Source organism: Egretta garzetta, unplaced genomic scaffold (genome assembly GCF_000687185.1).
Source record: "Egretta garzetta isolate BGI_Z169 unplaced genomic scaffold, ASM68718v1 scaffold154, whole genome shotgun sequence".
NCBI classification, from domain to species: domain Eukaryota; kingdom Metazoa; phylum Chordata; class Aves; order Pelecaniformes; family Ardeidae; genus Egretta; species Egretta garzetta.
The window spans coordinates 891,433-904,698 of record NW_009259600.1 but is presented as its reverse complement, the minus strand read 5'-3'; the positions used below and the strand labels follow the sequence as shown (position 1 = coordinate 904,698).

The 13,266-nt window shown below is 37.8% G+C and overlaps 1 protein-coding gene across 1 annotated transcript in view; it reads right to left on the bottom strand.

The window, feature by feature from the left end:
* Positions 1-1,999: 1,999 nt before the first annotated feature.
* Positions 2,000-13,266, bottom strand: part of OTUD6B (OTU deubiquitinase 6B) — a 27,373-nt gene continuing 16,106 nt past the window's right edge. The window contains exons 2-8 of the mRNA XM_009638330.2: positions 10,824-10,909; positions 10,394-10,628; positions 8,872-8,967; positions 7,118-7,430; positions 5,465-5,526; positions 4,669-4,775; positions 2,000-4,109 (exon numbers count right to left, since the gene is read on the bottom strand). Coding sequence (XP_009636625.2) covers positions 4,025-4,109; positions 4,669-4,775; positions 5,465-5,526; positions 7,118-7,430; positions 8,872-8,967; positions 10,394-10,628; positions 10,824-10,909 — 984 coding nt within the window. The 3' untranslated portion in view covers positions 2,000-4,024. The remainder of the gene's footprint in view (positions 4,110-4,668; positions 4,776-5,464; positions 5,527-7,117; positions 7,431-8,871; positions 8,968-10,393; positions 10,629-10,823; positions 10,910-13,266) is intronic.

The window sequence follows — 13,266 nt, the reverse complement described above, 5'->3', positions numbered from 1 at the left end:
TTTTAAATTTACCAAACGCTTTTTTATGTGCAAAAAGTTCTTTTTATGATATACCTGTTTATAACACAAGGGGGCAATTGCTAAGGATTTGAGTTGTATTCAAGCATATGTATAGCATATGCCTCTAGTGATCAGTCTTAACCCATCTGCTGCTTTTATTAGTCTCTCAAAACAAATGAATTGGTGAGTTAGTGTCCTTACTGGAGCCAAGGAAAGCACAGAAAATTCATTCTGTGTTTCAGATCCTGGTTTTAAGCCTGCTCAGCTACTTATATATATTAAGTTATCAACACAGGCGGCTCACCACTCAAATACATCCCAGGAGATCAGCTGGGAGACGAAGGAGGGCAGGTTGCATCTTGAAGACTAAAAATAAAAAGTTGTACTTGCAATTCCACGGCCTATCAAAGATGATGTCCCAAAGCATTGTCTTGTCTGCCCAGATGATGCAGGTGGGACATTCTCATGTGTACTCCCACCAGAGCCTTCGGGGTATCTCTGGGGCATTCAGCATTCACTCCTTTGGCATGGAGGCTGTTGCACCCCTGAAGACACCACTTCTCCAGCACACCTACGCAAGCGTGTCTGATCAAGACTTCCCAGAAGATACACCACAGCATGTCTGCGCTGCGACCACCCGTATCGTCTACGAAAGAGACATTGCCTACCTCCACTTACTCAACCAAGACATCAATCAATTCATAAACTGCAAGGCGACTAGTGCTGGTGAAGGAGGAAGGTTGGAGAACTGGGCAAAATCCATAGCCCCAATACCAAACGCAACAGGCAGTGGCCCTGCCCCATCTGCCACCAGTGCATTTAACTACAATTACTCTCACTTTTTTACTTCGTAACAATATTACACTCGAGCACAACACAGCAGAGCGGGGGGCCACCATCCCACAGCATCAGATCTGCCTGGTCACACTACTGCCAGCACCTCTTTTTCCTTGAGAGAGTAGGAGCAGAGGGGATGTGCTCTGCACAGACCCAAAATTTCAGCCTTGTTCTTCTTCCTGGGGCCCATCACAGCTCCTGTTGAACTGCCTGTTAAAAAAGTGGAGACAGGAAGCACAGAGCATGGAAAGGAGGCAAAAAGTGCCTCTAGTGACAGTTTTGCCTCAAGGCAAGTGGTTGTGAAACAAATTCCTCTCTTCATGGTGTTTTAGCTTTGGTGTAATATTTTAATACATGTAAACACAGCAGGTGTAGAATTGTACAAATGCGCACAAGGAACATCACTGCTTCATTCCATCTTACATTATACATTTCTTTAAAAAAAAAAATCCTTAAAGTCATAGAATATTTAAACAATTTATGATGGTTTCCCTCCCATTCACATGAGCATTCCTACTGGAAATGAATCTCTTAACCTTGCAAAAAAGTTACCTAGCAGCCCTTTAAAGAAATAGTGGCCAAAGAAACAAATGTCAATGCACTGCAAATAAAAGCAAGAGAAACTACTTAAATATATATAAACGCAAAATGTAGCGCTGTTTTGCAGAGAAAATGTAATGTCACAAAGAAGTTAAAAGCTAAATTCTGAAAAAAACTTCTCAATTTCACTTGATCATCTTTATGTCTGGAGAAGTTCAACAGCATTTTCAAATACAGCTTTTCAGAAGAGTTCAAGTTTAACTGCTAAAAAGCTGAGGATAAATTTTGTTTAGAAATAACTTCATTTCGTAAAGAGTAAGGCTTTGTCTGCTTGTATAGGAATGGCCAGTTGTTAGAGAATTCATGCTACAGTAGGACCCTGAAGCCATAAAAATCAAATGAGGAAACTTCCTAATACCAGGAATTAAGAAGTGAACAATCGAAGTACAAAATAAAGAGCGACTGCAATAAGATTTGCCACAAATAAACCGATTTATTACTTTTTGGCTAAGTCCCATACAGCATGAGCAAGGATCTTTCACACATTGTGTTAAAACATTATTTTGCTTTATACAAATTGTAAACATCTTCAACAGGACAAACCGTTGGTACAGGCGTTCCATGATTCTGGCATCTTTTCTCTGTCAGCTAATCAAACAAGAATGAAACCCCAATAAACCAAGGAACTTTTTTCACAGGGTATCTATAAAATGCAGCATGTGCATTTCATACCACATCAATTCTAAGCCACACAGAGAAGAGTATGATTATTATTTTTAGTGCAATTCATAGTGGTATTATGAATAGAGACACTTTTTCCATACTGTTGCATCCAATTTTTTGCTTGAAATTAAAAACATTGTTTTATACAATCAAGGTAGTAGACCAAATTCTACAGTAAACCAACTGCTATAAAAACAGCTATATTTGCTATACTGTGTCAGATAAGTAAGGATGTAAAAACTCCTGATCTGGTTAATTCTTTGTTTTCCTGGCAGGCACTAGGCACTAGTCTAAAGAAGTCATAATTCAAGTTCTGCTTGTCTAAAACCCCCTGCTATAATTGTCTGATTTTTTCCCCTTCCTCTCTCTCAAGGTGCTTTAAATCAGACATAATCTGATCCATAAAGTGAACACTTATCTTCTTCTTAAGTAAGAGCAGATTTTTTCTAATTTGTAAACCCCAGGAACATCAATCTGCTGGCTAGCTTTACTTGAAGGACTACAAGATGCGCACTGTTAGCTCATAATCCTCAAGTCAGGGAAAAGATGTTTAAACTTGATATGAACTGCTTTTCTCCAACTCATCAGCACTAAAATCCAGACAATTATCGTGTTATTGACTAAGGCTTAAAAAAAAAAAAAAAAAAAAAATATCACTTCTACTGTTAAAAAACCATTGCATGACAACTTTGGTTTCAGTATGCTGCTAATTTTGCAGTTGCATTTGCAGTGACTTAAAGACAAAAATCTACGTTTCTAATGTAAAAAGTCAAGCCAAAAAAACCCCAACTTTCGAGTCCCTGTGCATCATAAGGAACAATGAAAATAAACTTAATTCTTCTGCAGATCACCTTTAAAGTTACTGACAAAACCCAAGGTGGTTGTAAGTACACCTGTATGCAGCCAGTTATTTTTGAGCATTATAAAACATCCCCCTTTAGATCACAAAGTGCTTAGATCAGCAGATCCAAAACCAATGAGTTCAGATGAGTTTCACTGCCTGAAGGGAGGACATTGAGGAGCTTTCTGTTTGTAAAACTTCTCTGTCATCAAAATGTACAAATGGAAGTCTACGAGGGATGAACAGCACAGTTAACTTGCAACAATGTTATGATGTACAGTCACAAACAACAAAGCTGTTCCTACTGATTCAGGACTAGGAACAGTATTAAGCATTCAGTTCCTCCTGTCAACTGAAAAAAAAAAAAAAAAAGCAAATCCCTCAAATCATAGAATTGTTTAGGTTGGAAACGACCTTTAAGATCATCAAGTCCAACCGTTAACCTAACCCTGACATCTTAGTAACAAACTTAGATGAAAGTCTTTAAAACAAAAAGATTGTGCAATTCCACCAGCCAAGCAAGATATTCTGCTACTGGATTTGCCTCCTGCTCTTCTCTGCCCAAATAAAGAAGGGGATCCCTCCTACAGCATTAAAGCTAGATCCTAACAGGACTAAAGAAACACTGTAGAGGATATTCCATCAATCAGAATAAAATAAATTATTTTAAATGCCTTAACTCTTCCATGATCATCAAAATCTGCCAGAAATAATGTACCATGAGCCTTCAGGGAACCTTAATTCTCAGCAGAAATGCAGATTAACCAAAACATTTACTACTCGGTACTGCAGCACGGGATGAAGCTCTATTAAAAAAAAAGTTCTGATCTACACAGCCACCATTTTAGAGGCGATCTTCTAAACATGATTAATACCAACAAGTCCAAAATACTGTTGTGTGGCTTTGGTTTGGTTTTGTTTTAAATTGAGAGCTATTTCTGATTTATAGTCAAACCTTGTATGTCTTTTTTTAATATTTAATCCATTCCATTTAGGTTTACTTTGCAGTCTGTCTGAGAATTGTCTGGAGCACAACACATCAAGATGCAACTGTTATCCACAGGGATTTATGACTTCTGTATGCTAGCTGCCGTTCTCTGTATCGGCATCTGTTAGAATTTTTACAGAATTGTAATGTTCTCCTAAGCCGTAGGCATGTCTCATATACCTAAAAAGAAGAAAAAAAGTTACAGAACTAGTGTTCAGCTTAACTAAAAGCATACGCCATGCCAAACATTAGCAGGACTGGAAGACAGCTTAAATAAATTCAAATTTTACTACAGAAAATATATAGTCATTAAATAGGAGAGTATTAAATGAAGGCAGTTTTTAATTCTGGTGACTTCCAGGCACAGATTGACATAAACTTTGAAGAGAAAAACAAAAATTCCCTGCTGTATCGTATATCAATTTCACTATTATTTTGTAATTATATAACAGGTAAAAATGACCTTGTAACATTCTATAAAGCAATGACTGAATCAAACTTCAGACTGATTGTCAGCATTTTAAGAACTCTAATTACACTATCTTTAAACTAACTGTGTCAATCAAACATAATTTCTGACCTGAAAGTTCATTACTCAAGCAGTATTTCAATGTCAGCTATGTAACAGAAAATAAAAGAGCGGGTGAGAATCAAAGCTGAGCCCTCTGTTATAGAAATTTTATATAGAGAGAAATATAGAATGCACTAATTTTAAGAAGGGATAAAATTACATACTCACACAAGTATTATTGGTTTGCTTGAATATTCTTCACCAACAATAATGGGAGGGGAATCCATCTGCACTACTTCAATAGGTGTTTGCAAAATGTGCGACAAAGCCCTTAGCTTTAAGGCATAAAAACAATTAAATAGGATTAAATCCAATGTAGGGAGGAGCTAGGAAGGCATGGCATTTAGTTTTAGCAGACATGAGTTCGGGCATAACATTTCAAATATTGTTAGAAAATGAACTTTATTAAAATAAGCAAAATTATTTTAACTTTATAAACTTTAATTGAAAACAGGTTCCCTTAAATTAATCATTGTTTTGATGATACAACACAGGTAACATTGGGCTAGGTTCAGTAATTTGGTAAGTACTCTTTCATAAAACAATAAATAAGATATAATCTAAAACAAACGTGTATTTTTTCAAGCTCAAGTTCTGGTTTACATTACAAAAACATAACATTGCTCCGCTCTAGTCAGCTTTGCTACCATATAAGTCCGCACAATAAAATGCTTTCTCCTTAGAAAGTCTTCCCCCATTCATAATGTCAATCTTTCTAATCATATTTAGAACTACTGAATTTGTTAACCTGCATGTCGTCAAATACATCAGAACAGCGGCGTACCATCAGAAAAGCTACTAATTTGGGAAAACATTTTATAACCACAAGAGAAAGTTCCAGATAAACTATTTATGACTCTGTTCCCTTATGCCTTCAGGTATTCTTTCTTAAGAAGCCCTTCTTTGAAGGTATATTCACCTACCTCAGAATTTCACAGATAAAAATTATCAATACAATACTTACTTCCAGCTGACCACCCCATGCAGCTGTATTTGCTATATCATCACAGTATTTTTCAAATTCCTCTGCGAGGAAAGAAAAGACAACTTTTAGTACTTCTCTTGTTTAAGAACAAGCAACTGCAGAAAAATACTGACTGTACAATGAAGAACTAGAACCTGAAAAGTCCAAACACGCTATACAGGAAAATATGTACGTTCACTGAAGAGAAGGAAAGAAAAAGCAAACCACCAGAGGCCAAAAAAACCCCTAACTGTTATAGAAAGAAAAATTAAGACTGAAGACAGTAATAAAAACAAGTATGGGAATATAAAAGGAGTACAGGCTTATATTTTAAACTTTTTATTCAGGGAACTGTTAACAACAAGCATGAAATTGCATAGAGTTTTCCTCCTGTTAAGTTTCAGAGGGTGTCATTTCAAGACTCTGGAAAAGAATGTGATCTCAAGCAGTACGTTTAGTTATTATGTCAGCTAGGTGTCAGGTACAGTTTTAAAATCTTGTAACTGTACGTAGTTCAACTATTGGGTGCGGGTTTTTTTTATTAAATTTACACATTAGCTGCCTTGGTTTTAACCTCTGAAGTATTTATTCCCAATAATTCCTTTGTTAATAGCTAAATAAACCTTTTGCAGATCATGTTCTACAGAAACCAATCTTTCAAATTTATAAATTACAACCCTTCAGGCTTCTGAACCCTATGAATCCATTCTGATGAAGAAAGAACACATTTTCTGAAGACTGCTCAGAATTGTTTTTCATACATTCCCCTTATAACGGACTTAAGAGACATAAGAAAAACGCATTCCCTGCTGCTCTGCAGAACTTCATTCAGTCTTCCCTTGGGGAACATTTATCCTGTGACAATTATCTCTGTAACATGGGAAAGACACCTCCTACTTCACAACGGCCCCCAGTCACCAAATGAAATCCACAGCAATAACTATTAAATGAATGTAGCGGTAAGTTAAAAAAAAATGTATAAAATTACTGCATGTCTGGAACACCACGCAAATGAGAAATGAATAAACCGTGTATTGCTCAAGTAAGTGATACATAAATTTCATTTATCTGCATTTACTCAGCCTACCCCATGGGTACCACACTAAATGCCTTTATATTTAGTTTAGTCTGTTTATAAGAAAGGACTCCAGAAGGCCTAGCATAAACAGTGAAAATAAAGGGTAGAATAAGAAAAAGCATCTATGCAAACCACTATAACATAGATTTTCTTGAATGTCACGCTAATTTTTAACAGTTTTCCTCTGTAAATTGAAAACACCAATACAATAGTTAACAAAAAATCATCCCTAACCTGGTAGACAAGGTGCTTATAATACAACTTAAGTCATATCCCAGAACATGACTACCATATAATAACAAGCAAGTTCTGATTTTTTTTTTTTAAATGGGGAATAATGTTTGCTAGATTACTTAAAAAAGAAAAAAAAAAGATAAATTACAAAGATTTAGATATGGAGAGTTTCATAGCAGATCATAATTCTGTGTTCCATAGAACACAGCAGAACCAATAAAGTAAGAAGGTTCAGGAACAAACGCCATAATGTCTTAGTCCCAATTCAGCTGTAGCTGAGATCAAGAATTATCAGAAATAGTTGTAACAGTTTTTGAAATCTCTTATGCCACAAGTCTTACCTCTGCTATACATGTCTCCAGTACTAGGGTTTGTAAGAAATGGCAGGAAGTCATCAAAGTGACTTTGCATATACTTTGCCGTTTGGTTCCTCAGTGTTGCAACAGTCCAGCAATTTTGGCGATCCTTGAGCTGATCTTCAATAGCTCTGTACATACAGTGGCCATCTGAAGGGATCTGTTTAATCTCTAAGTGCCTTGCTGCCAACAGGGAGGCAAGTTTCTGACTTTCAAGATGTCTAGCACCCGTTAAATTTTCTATCTCAGCTTCAGCTATCCTTTCTTCTCTTTCTTTCTCCAAGGCAGCTTTTTTTTCCTTAGATGAAAGACACATAAAATTACATCAAATCTTAAAATTTAGAAGATGCCTGTAGAGTTCTTGGCTTAGTGCTTCCTTCTAACTCTTCAAATGTTTTCTCAGTACATTCATATCTGTGAAACGTTCTCCCGAATCAGCACTACCAAATCTTAGAGACCTCCTAAACCCAAACTTCAGCAAATGGTAAGTGACCAGTCTATCCCAACTGCCTCTGACATCACACCCCAAATTATGTGACAGGAGAAATCTTAATTATAACAACATGCAAAAATAGCACTTTACAACACCCATGCAAAGGCTATTAATAGTAGTAATTTCTTCAGGATCACCTATTTCACCACACTGGCAAACAACTCGAAGTACGGGAATTCTAATTAAACAACAAAACATATTGCTCTTTCCTAATAAGTGTGAGATCTACCACTTAGGCATATGATTGCAAAATGGAGCTCATGTCATGAAACTGAAACTCCCTCAGGCTAGGTATTATACACCATAAAAGACTGCTCCTAACCTAAAGGACAGATAAAAATGCACACAGAGAATACTAGAAGGGATGTAATAACACATAACATAAAAATGACTTTTATAGAATGATTCCTAAGTTTATGCTTAAGTTAACACGGGAATAAGAGTCAAAGGGAACAAGCAAATAGAAAAGATGCAGTAGAGAGAATGATCTTTTCACTTTCATACTTAAAATTCACCGCAAATCAAGACCAGACTGTTTTAGGCGACCACAATATAGGAAAACTAGACTGCAGTTTCTAGTCTGCCTAGACATGGTGTGATAAATTAAGAACATCTTTTTGTCATGTTTGCTACAAGGCAGCTCTGCAGTAGTGGTCGTGTAACAAGGGATGTACTCTGCAATAAAGCAGTGCTCCTCTGGCCCTGCACCAACATTCATGCAGGTACAATAAGAATGTTAGTCCATCGTAATTTGACATCTGAAGCCTAACAAGATTTAACCCTAATATCCTGGACATCAGGTAGTGTTTCTTAGCAATTCAAAAATTTACAAGAATTTCAGTATTAATGTTCCTTTGGTAACTGTGTAAAGTTCTACTACTTGCATATTTTCCATGTAGTATTTTACATTATTTTAATTCGAGTACTTTATTTCTTTATTAATGGTTTTAGTGAAATTCTTTTAAAGTCATTTGTTTTACATCATTTGTTTTTTCTGGCTCCCATCTCCTGACCTATTCTGATTCCCAGCTCATGGCTGAGGGCAAAAAAGTACAACTGTTTATAAAATGCTTACATATCTCTAGGTAGCAGCTTTACAGATTTTCAAGGCACCCAGTAGGTACAGCATCAATACTGAATTAGTCAGGTAATGTCCCCTGCAAAATTGTTTAACTTTGGTTATTACAGTTAAGTTTTAGTGACTATAACTTAAGTATTTTTAAAATGGTTAAATGTTAAGTCATACCCGCCTCTTTTGTGCTTTTGATATTCGAGGATGCTGAATCTGTTGCTCTGCTCCTTCAAGCTCTAAATTTGCAACCCCATCAGCTACAGAATCTGTCTAAAAAGAAAAAAAATATTAAATGTTCTTATTAATATAAATGATAACTGAGATGCATCTCCTGAAACAGTTTTAAGTTCTGTTCCTACGTAATTCCAGTGGGTATTTATGATGTTTAACCACAAAGATCTGCATATAGCACAGAACCCATCAAAGCCAAAAGTAAAGCATTTTACATCCCAAACCACTGTCATGCATTTTATTACTTTTTCTGCAGTCTCAACAAATGAGACAGTTATGAACTGCACATCTCAAATTTAATCTATGTGTTCTCTTACAAGTTTCCACACCGAAGTGTGAACACTGCTTTCTGGCTGAAAGGGAAAGTTTTCATCGCCATACCAGCCAGCTGAAGTACCCAAACCGCCATTATCAAGTTCTGTGACAATTAAAGCAGGAAGAGGCTCCACCTTCCATACCAAAGCATAACAAGCCATTGGAAAAGACAGGGAGTTGACATTTCTCAAGAAAAATGACAAAGCTAACCCCATAATGGTAAGCGCTAGATGTCACCCTTGGAAGCATGGACATGTTTCAATTTTTTGTTTGGGTGGTTTGTTTGTTTCTGTACAAGATTTAAACAGCCAAAAGAGACATGCTGTCAGGGAAGCACTTAGGGAGATGTATGAGCATGGAGCGTTAGCATCATTCAAAGATAACTGTACTGCACCAGTTTAGCCATAAGCTCTATTCCCATTTAGGCAGGAGAAAATACATGAACAGGCCCACTTGCACAAACGGTCGTTAAATTCAGGCACATGATACAAATAGAGTTCTTTTCAGTACTGGATATACCAAATTAAGTCTAACTAATGGACTGCAAATTCTCTACGACAGTAGTTTCCAACATTCTACTTATTAAGTGGTAAAACATAGGTGAATTTGTCTATGTCACACAAGTATTTAATACTGTATTTAGTTTACTTAGGTGGTCCTATTTCCTGCAGCTAAATTTGAATAATGCTATGCCCAAGTTAAAAATTAGGGGTTTGACATCAAACAGAAAACTGAAAGCACTGAAGTATATCGCTGTGTTGCCAATACGGCAGAGCAGTAGCACTTAAGAAGACAAGTCTCATCATCACAGGAAGTGCCTTCTTACAAAAAGGTCAGTTACACTGTTGACAGAATTGCAAACCAAAAAAAAAAAAAAAAAAAAAAAATCTTTAAGATGACCGAGCCACTAACATAGCCTTAAGAGCAAAACCAACTACTGCTCAACAACAAAAAACCCCACACAGTTAAATGCCCCTCCTAGCAATGCCCACCCACCATAACAGCTGAAATCTTTCCAAAGATGAAAATAATTACCAATACTGTGAGGAGAAGGATCAATACTTTAATAAAGTGTTACTTCATTATAATTTTTAAAAGTTAAAGAAGCCCTAATACAAATTGTATCTTCAGCTGAAGTTAAGGCACCTACCTTATTCTGCTCAGGTGAAGCTTCCTTCAGCTGCTTTAATTCCTCCTTGTGCTTCTGTTCAAGTTCTGTCTCTAGTTTGGCAACTTCATCAGCCAGCTGTTTTCGTCTCTTTTTATCATTCTTGGGAACAGCATTTTTCATGCCTTGAATTTTTGCTGTTAGAGAAGTAGTGCGATAAAACATTACCTCTAAATATGGATACTCCATAGTCACTGTAGAAAAGAGAACTGCAAGTCTACGGAAGAAAATTTACAGACACCAACATATCTGTATGTTTTAACAGTTTGGCTACAAGACTGCCCGTTATGATCACCACATTCTAAAGCAGCTATATTTTTTTTAAAAGATGCAAACATTATATCTGAAGAAGAGAAAAACTTGTACCAAGCTACTACTACAAATACTCATGAACTTCATCAACACAGCAGACCTTAGCTCGTTGCCTTCAGAAAGATTATTTGGGCACTGAGATCTCAAATCCTGTAACAGGAAATTCTTAATCACACGAGTAGCAAACTAAAAATAAAACCAGAGTTTATCTGTCCTTAAAATAAAGTTTCCAAAAGCAAAATGGGTATTCAAGAAGAAAAAAAACCCTCAGTTTGCTTAAGTTCCCTAAGTATTTTTAGGCTGTAAGTCAAGGCTCCATTTCTCAAATCACAGAATAGTTTGGTTAGAAAGGATGTCTGGAGGACACCTAGATCAACCTCCTGCTCAAAGTGGGGCTGAATTCAAAGCTACATCAGGTTATGTTCATTCAGATTGATCTGGAATTTATTCAGATGACTATGCAAAGTCTCCAGGGATGAACATTCTGCCACATTTCGGGGCAGTTCTTTCCAGTGTTTAACCAATTTTGTTATGAAAGTATTTCCCTTTTTTCCTCCCATAAAGAAGCCATTGTCTCTAGACCATTTTCTATGCTTTACTTTGAAGAGTCTGGCTCCATCCATTACGCAGCAGAAACTACACCCAGATCCCCCACAGTCTTCTCTTCTTCTCAAGGATGAACACTCACAGCTTCCACAGCCCGTGCTCTTACATGAACTCACCCTGCTAGCTGTCATCACTTCTGCACTCACTGTTTTAAAGAGTTACAGCACCAATTATTTAACACCCTGCTCGCTATTCATCATCTGTACATTTTCCCGTCCTTCACCCTTGACTGACACAATTGAGTTAAGGATGATGGTGATGATAATTAAACTTTTCAAGAGGAGGCAGCAAGAATGCTCACACTGAAAGATTTATGTTAAGCATTCAGCCTCACAGATGAGTCAACCAAGTTTGACAGCCCGAAAAGCAGTTTTGCTCATAAAAATTAACATAATGAGAGAGATGAAATCCAGGACTTAAGAGGCAAACACAAATACTCAAGGAGAGTATATGTGGAGTGGTGGAGACAAGGATCATCAGCTGGAGGAGATGCTGGATTTTCAGAGGCTAAGATGCACCTCAAGTTGATTCTTATGAACAAACTTTTGCTATCTGTCAAACAGTTAATCATTGCACTTCTCAGGGATGTACTTTTCAAGTAGGAAAACGTGTACCTATAAGCCACCTGCCTCTCAACTGGGAAGACTGGGGCTCTCTCTTCTGTACCCACCTTTAGGTAGTGGAGGACTGCAATTCCACACCCCCTCATCATGCTCTCGGTGGAAAAACCCTCTGTTCCTCAGCCTCTCCCAATCAAAGTGCCATGTGTTCCAGCCACCTAATCACAATGCTTGACTCCTACCCCTCTTTTCAATTTCAACCAAATTTGAGATTGGAAAAGGCATCTCAGAACAATAAGTTCCTATAGATTTAATGACAATATATAGCCCAATAGGGTCTCTCCTCTTCTTTCACCCTCTAACTGATAAAAGGCTACAGATTGGCCTATTTCATTACAAACCAAAAAAGCCAAACAAGGAAAAGGCCATATCAATATACCAGCAATGAGAAAGCTTTAACAAAAAAGTTATAATCAACTATAAAACTCAACTCAACAGAATCTAACAGAACTACTTAACTATATTAATCTACTGTAATAGGGTAGGTAAAATACGGCTCATGAACCGTCCATATATAGCCCTGTAAGAACACAGAGGTCTTCTACTATAGATACTTTAATGTGGCTAGACAGAATATGAAAGTTCTTTTCAGACCAGCTGCGGTTTGAACCAAGAAACGTAGCTACCTGGGCAGCAAGGACCCTTATAGGGCAACGAAGATGGTGAGGGGTCTGGAGCAAAAGTCTGATGAGGAGCAGCTGAGGGAACTGGGGTTGTTCAGCCTGGAGGAGGCTGAGAGGAGACCTAATCGCCCTCTAAGACTACCTGAAAGGAAGCTATAATGAGGTGGGTGTCAGTCTCTTCTCCGAAGTAACAAGCGATAGGATGAGCGAAACAGCCTTAAGTTGTGTCAGGGGAGGTTTAGATTGGATATGAGGAAAAAAAGGGTTGTCAAGCATTGGAACGGGCTGCCCAGGGAAATGGTTGAGTCCCCATCCCTGGAGGTATTTAGAAGACGGGCAGATGAGGTGCTTAGGGACACAGTTTAGTGGTGGGCTTGGCACTGCTAGGCTAACGGTTGGACTCAATGATCTTAAAGGTGTTTTCCAACCCAAACAACTCTATGACTATGCAGTCTTTTCAACCTAAAATACCTACAAAACCACACCTCCTTTAACTTAAAAGCAAAGTAGCAAAGCACTAACGTGAAGCTAATGGCCCCCCATGATGCTACGGCTGTCAGGCGTTGTTGGGCTCCCAGGATTACGGCAAGGGGAACTCAGCAGACGGCCTGCGTGAGGAGAACCACGCCTGGCGGCAAAGCACGGCCTCGACACCTCTGCCGAGACGCCACACGTTCCCCACCGGCGGGCGCCT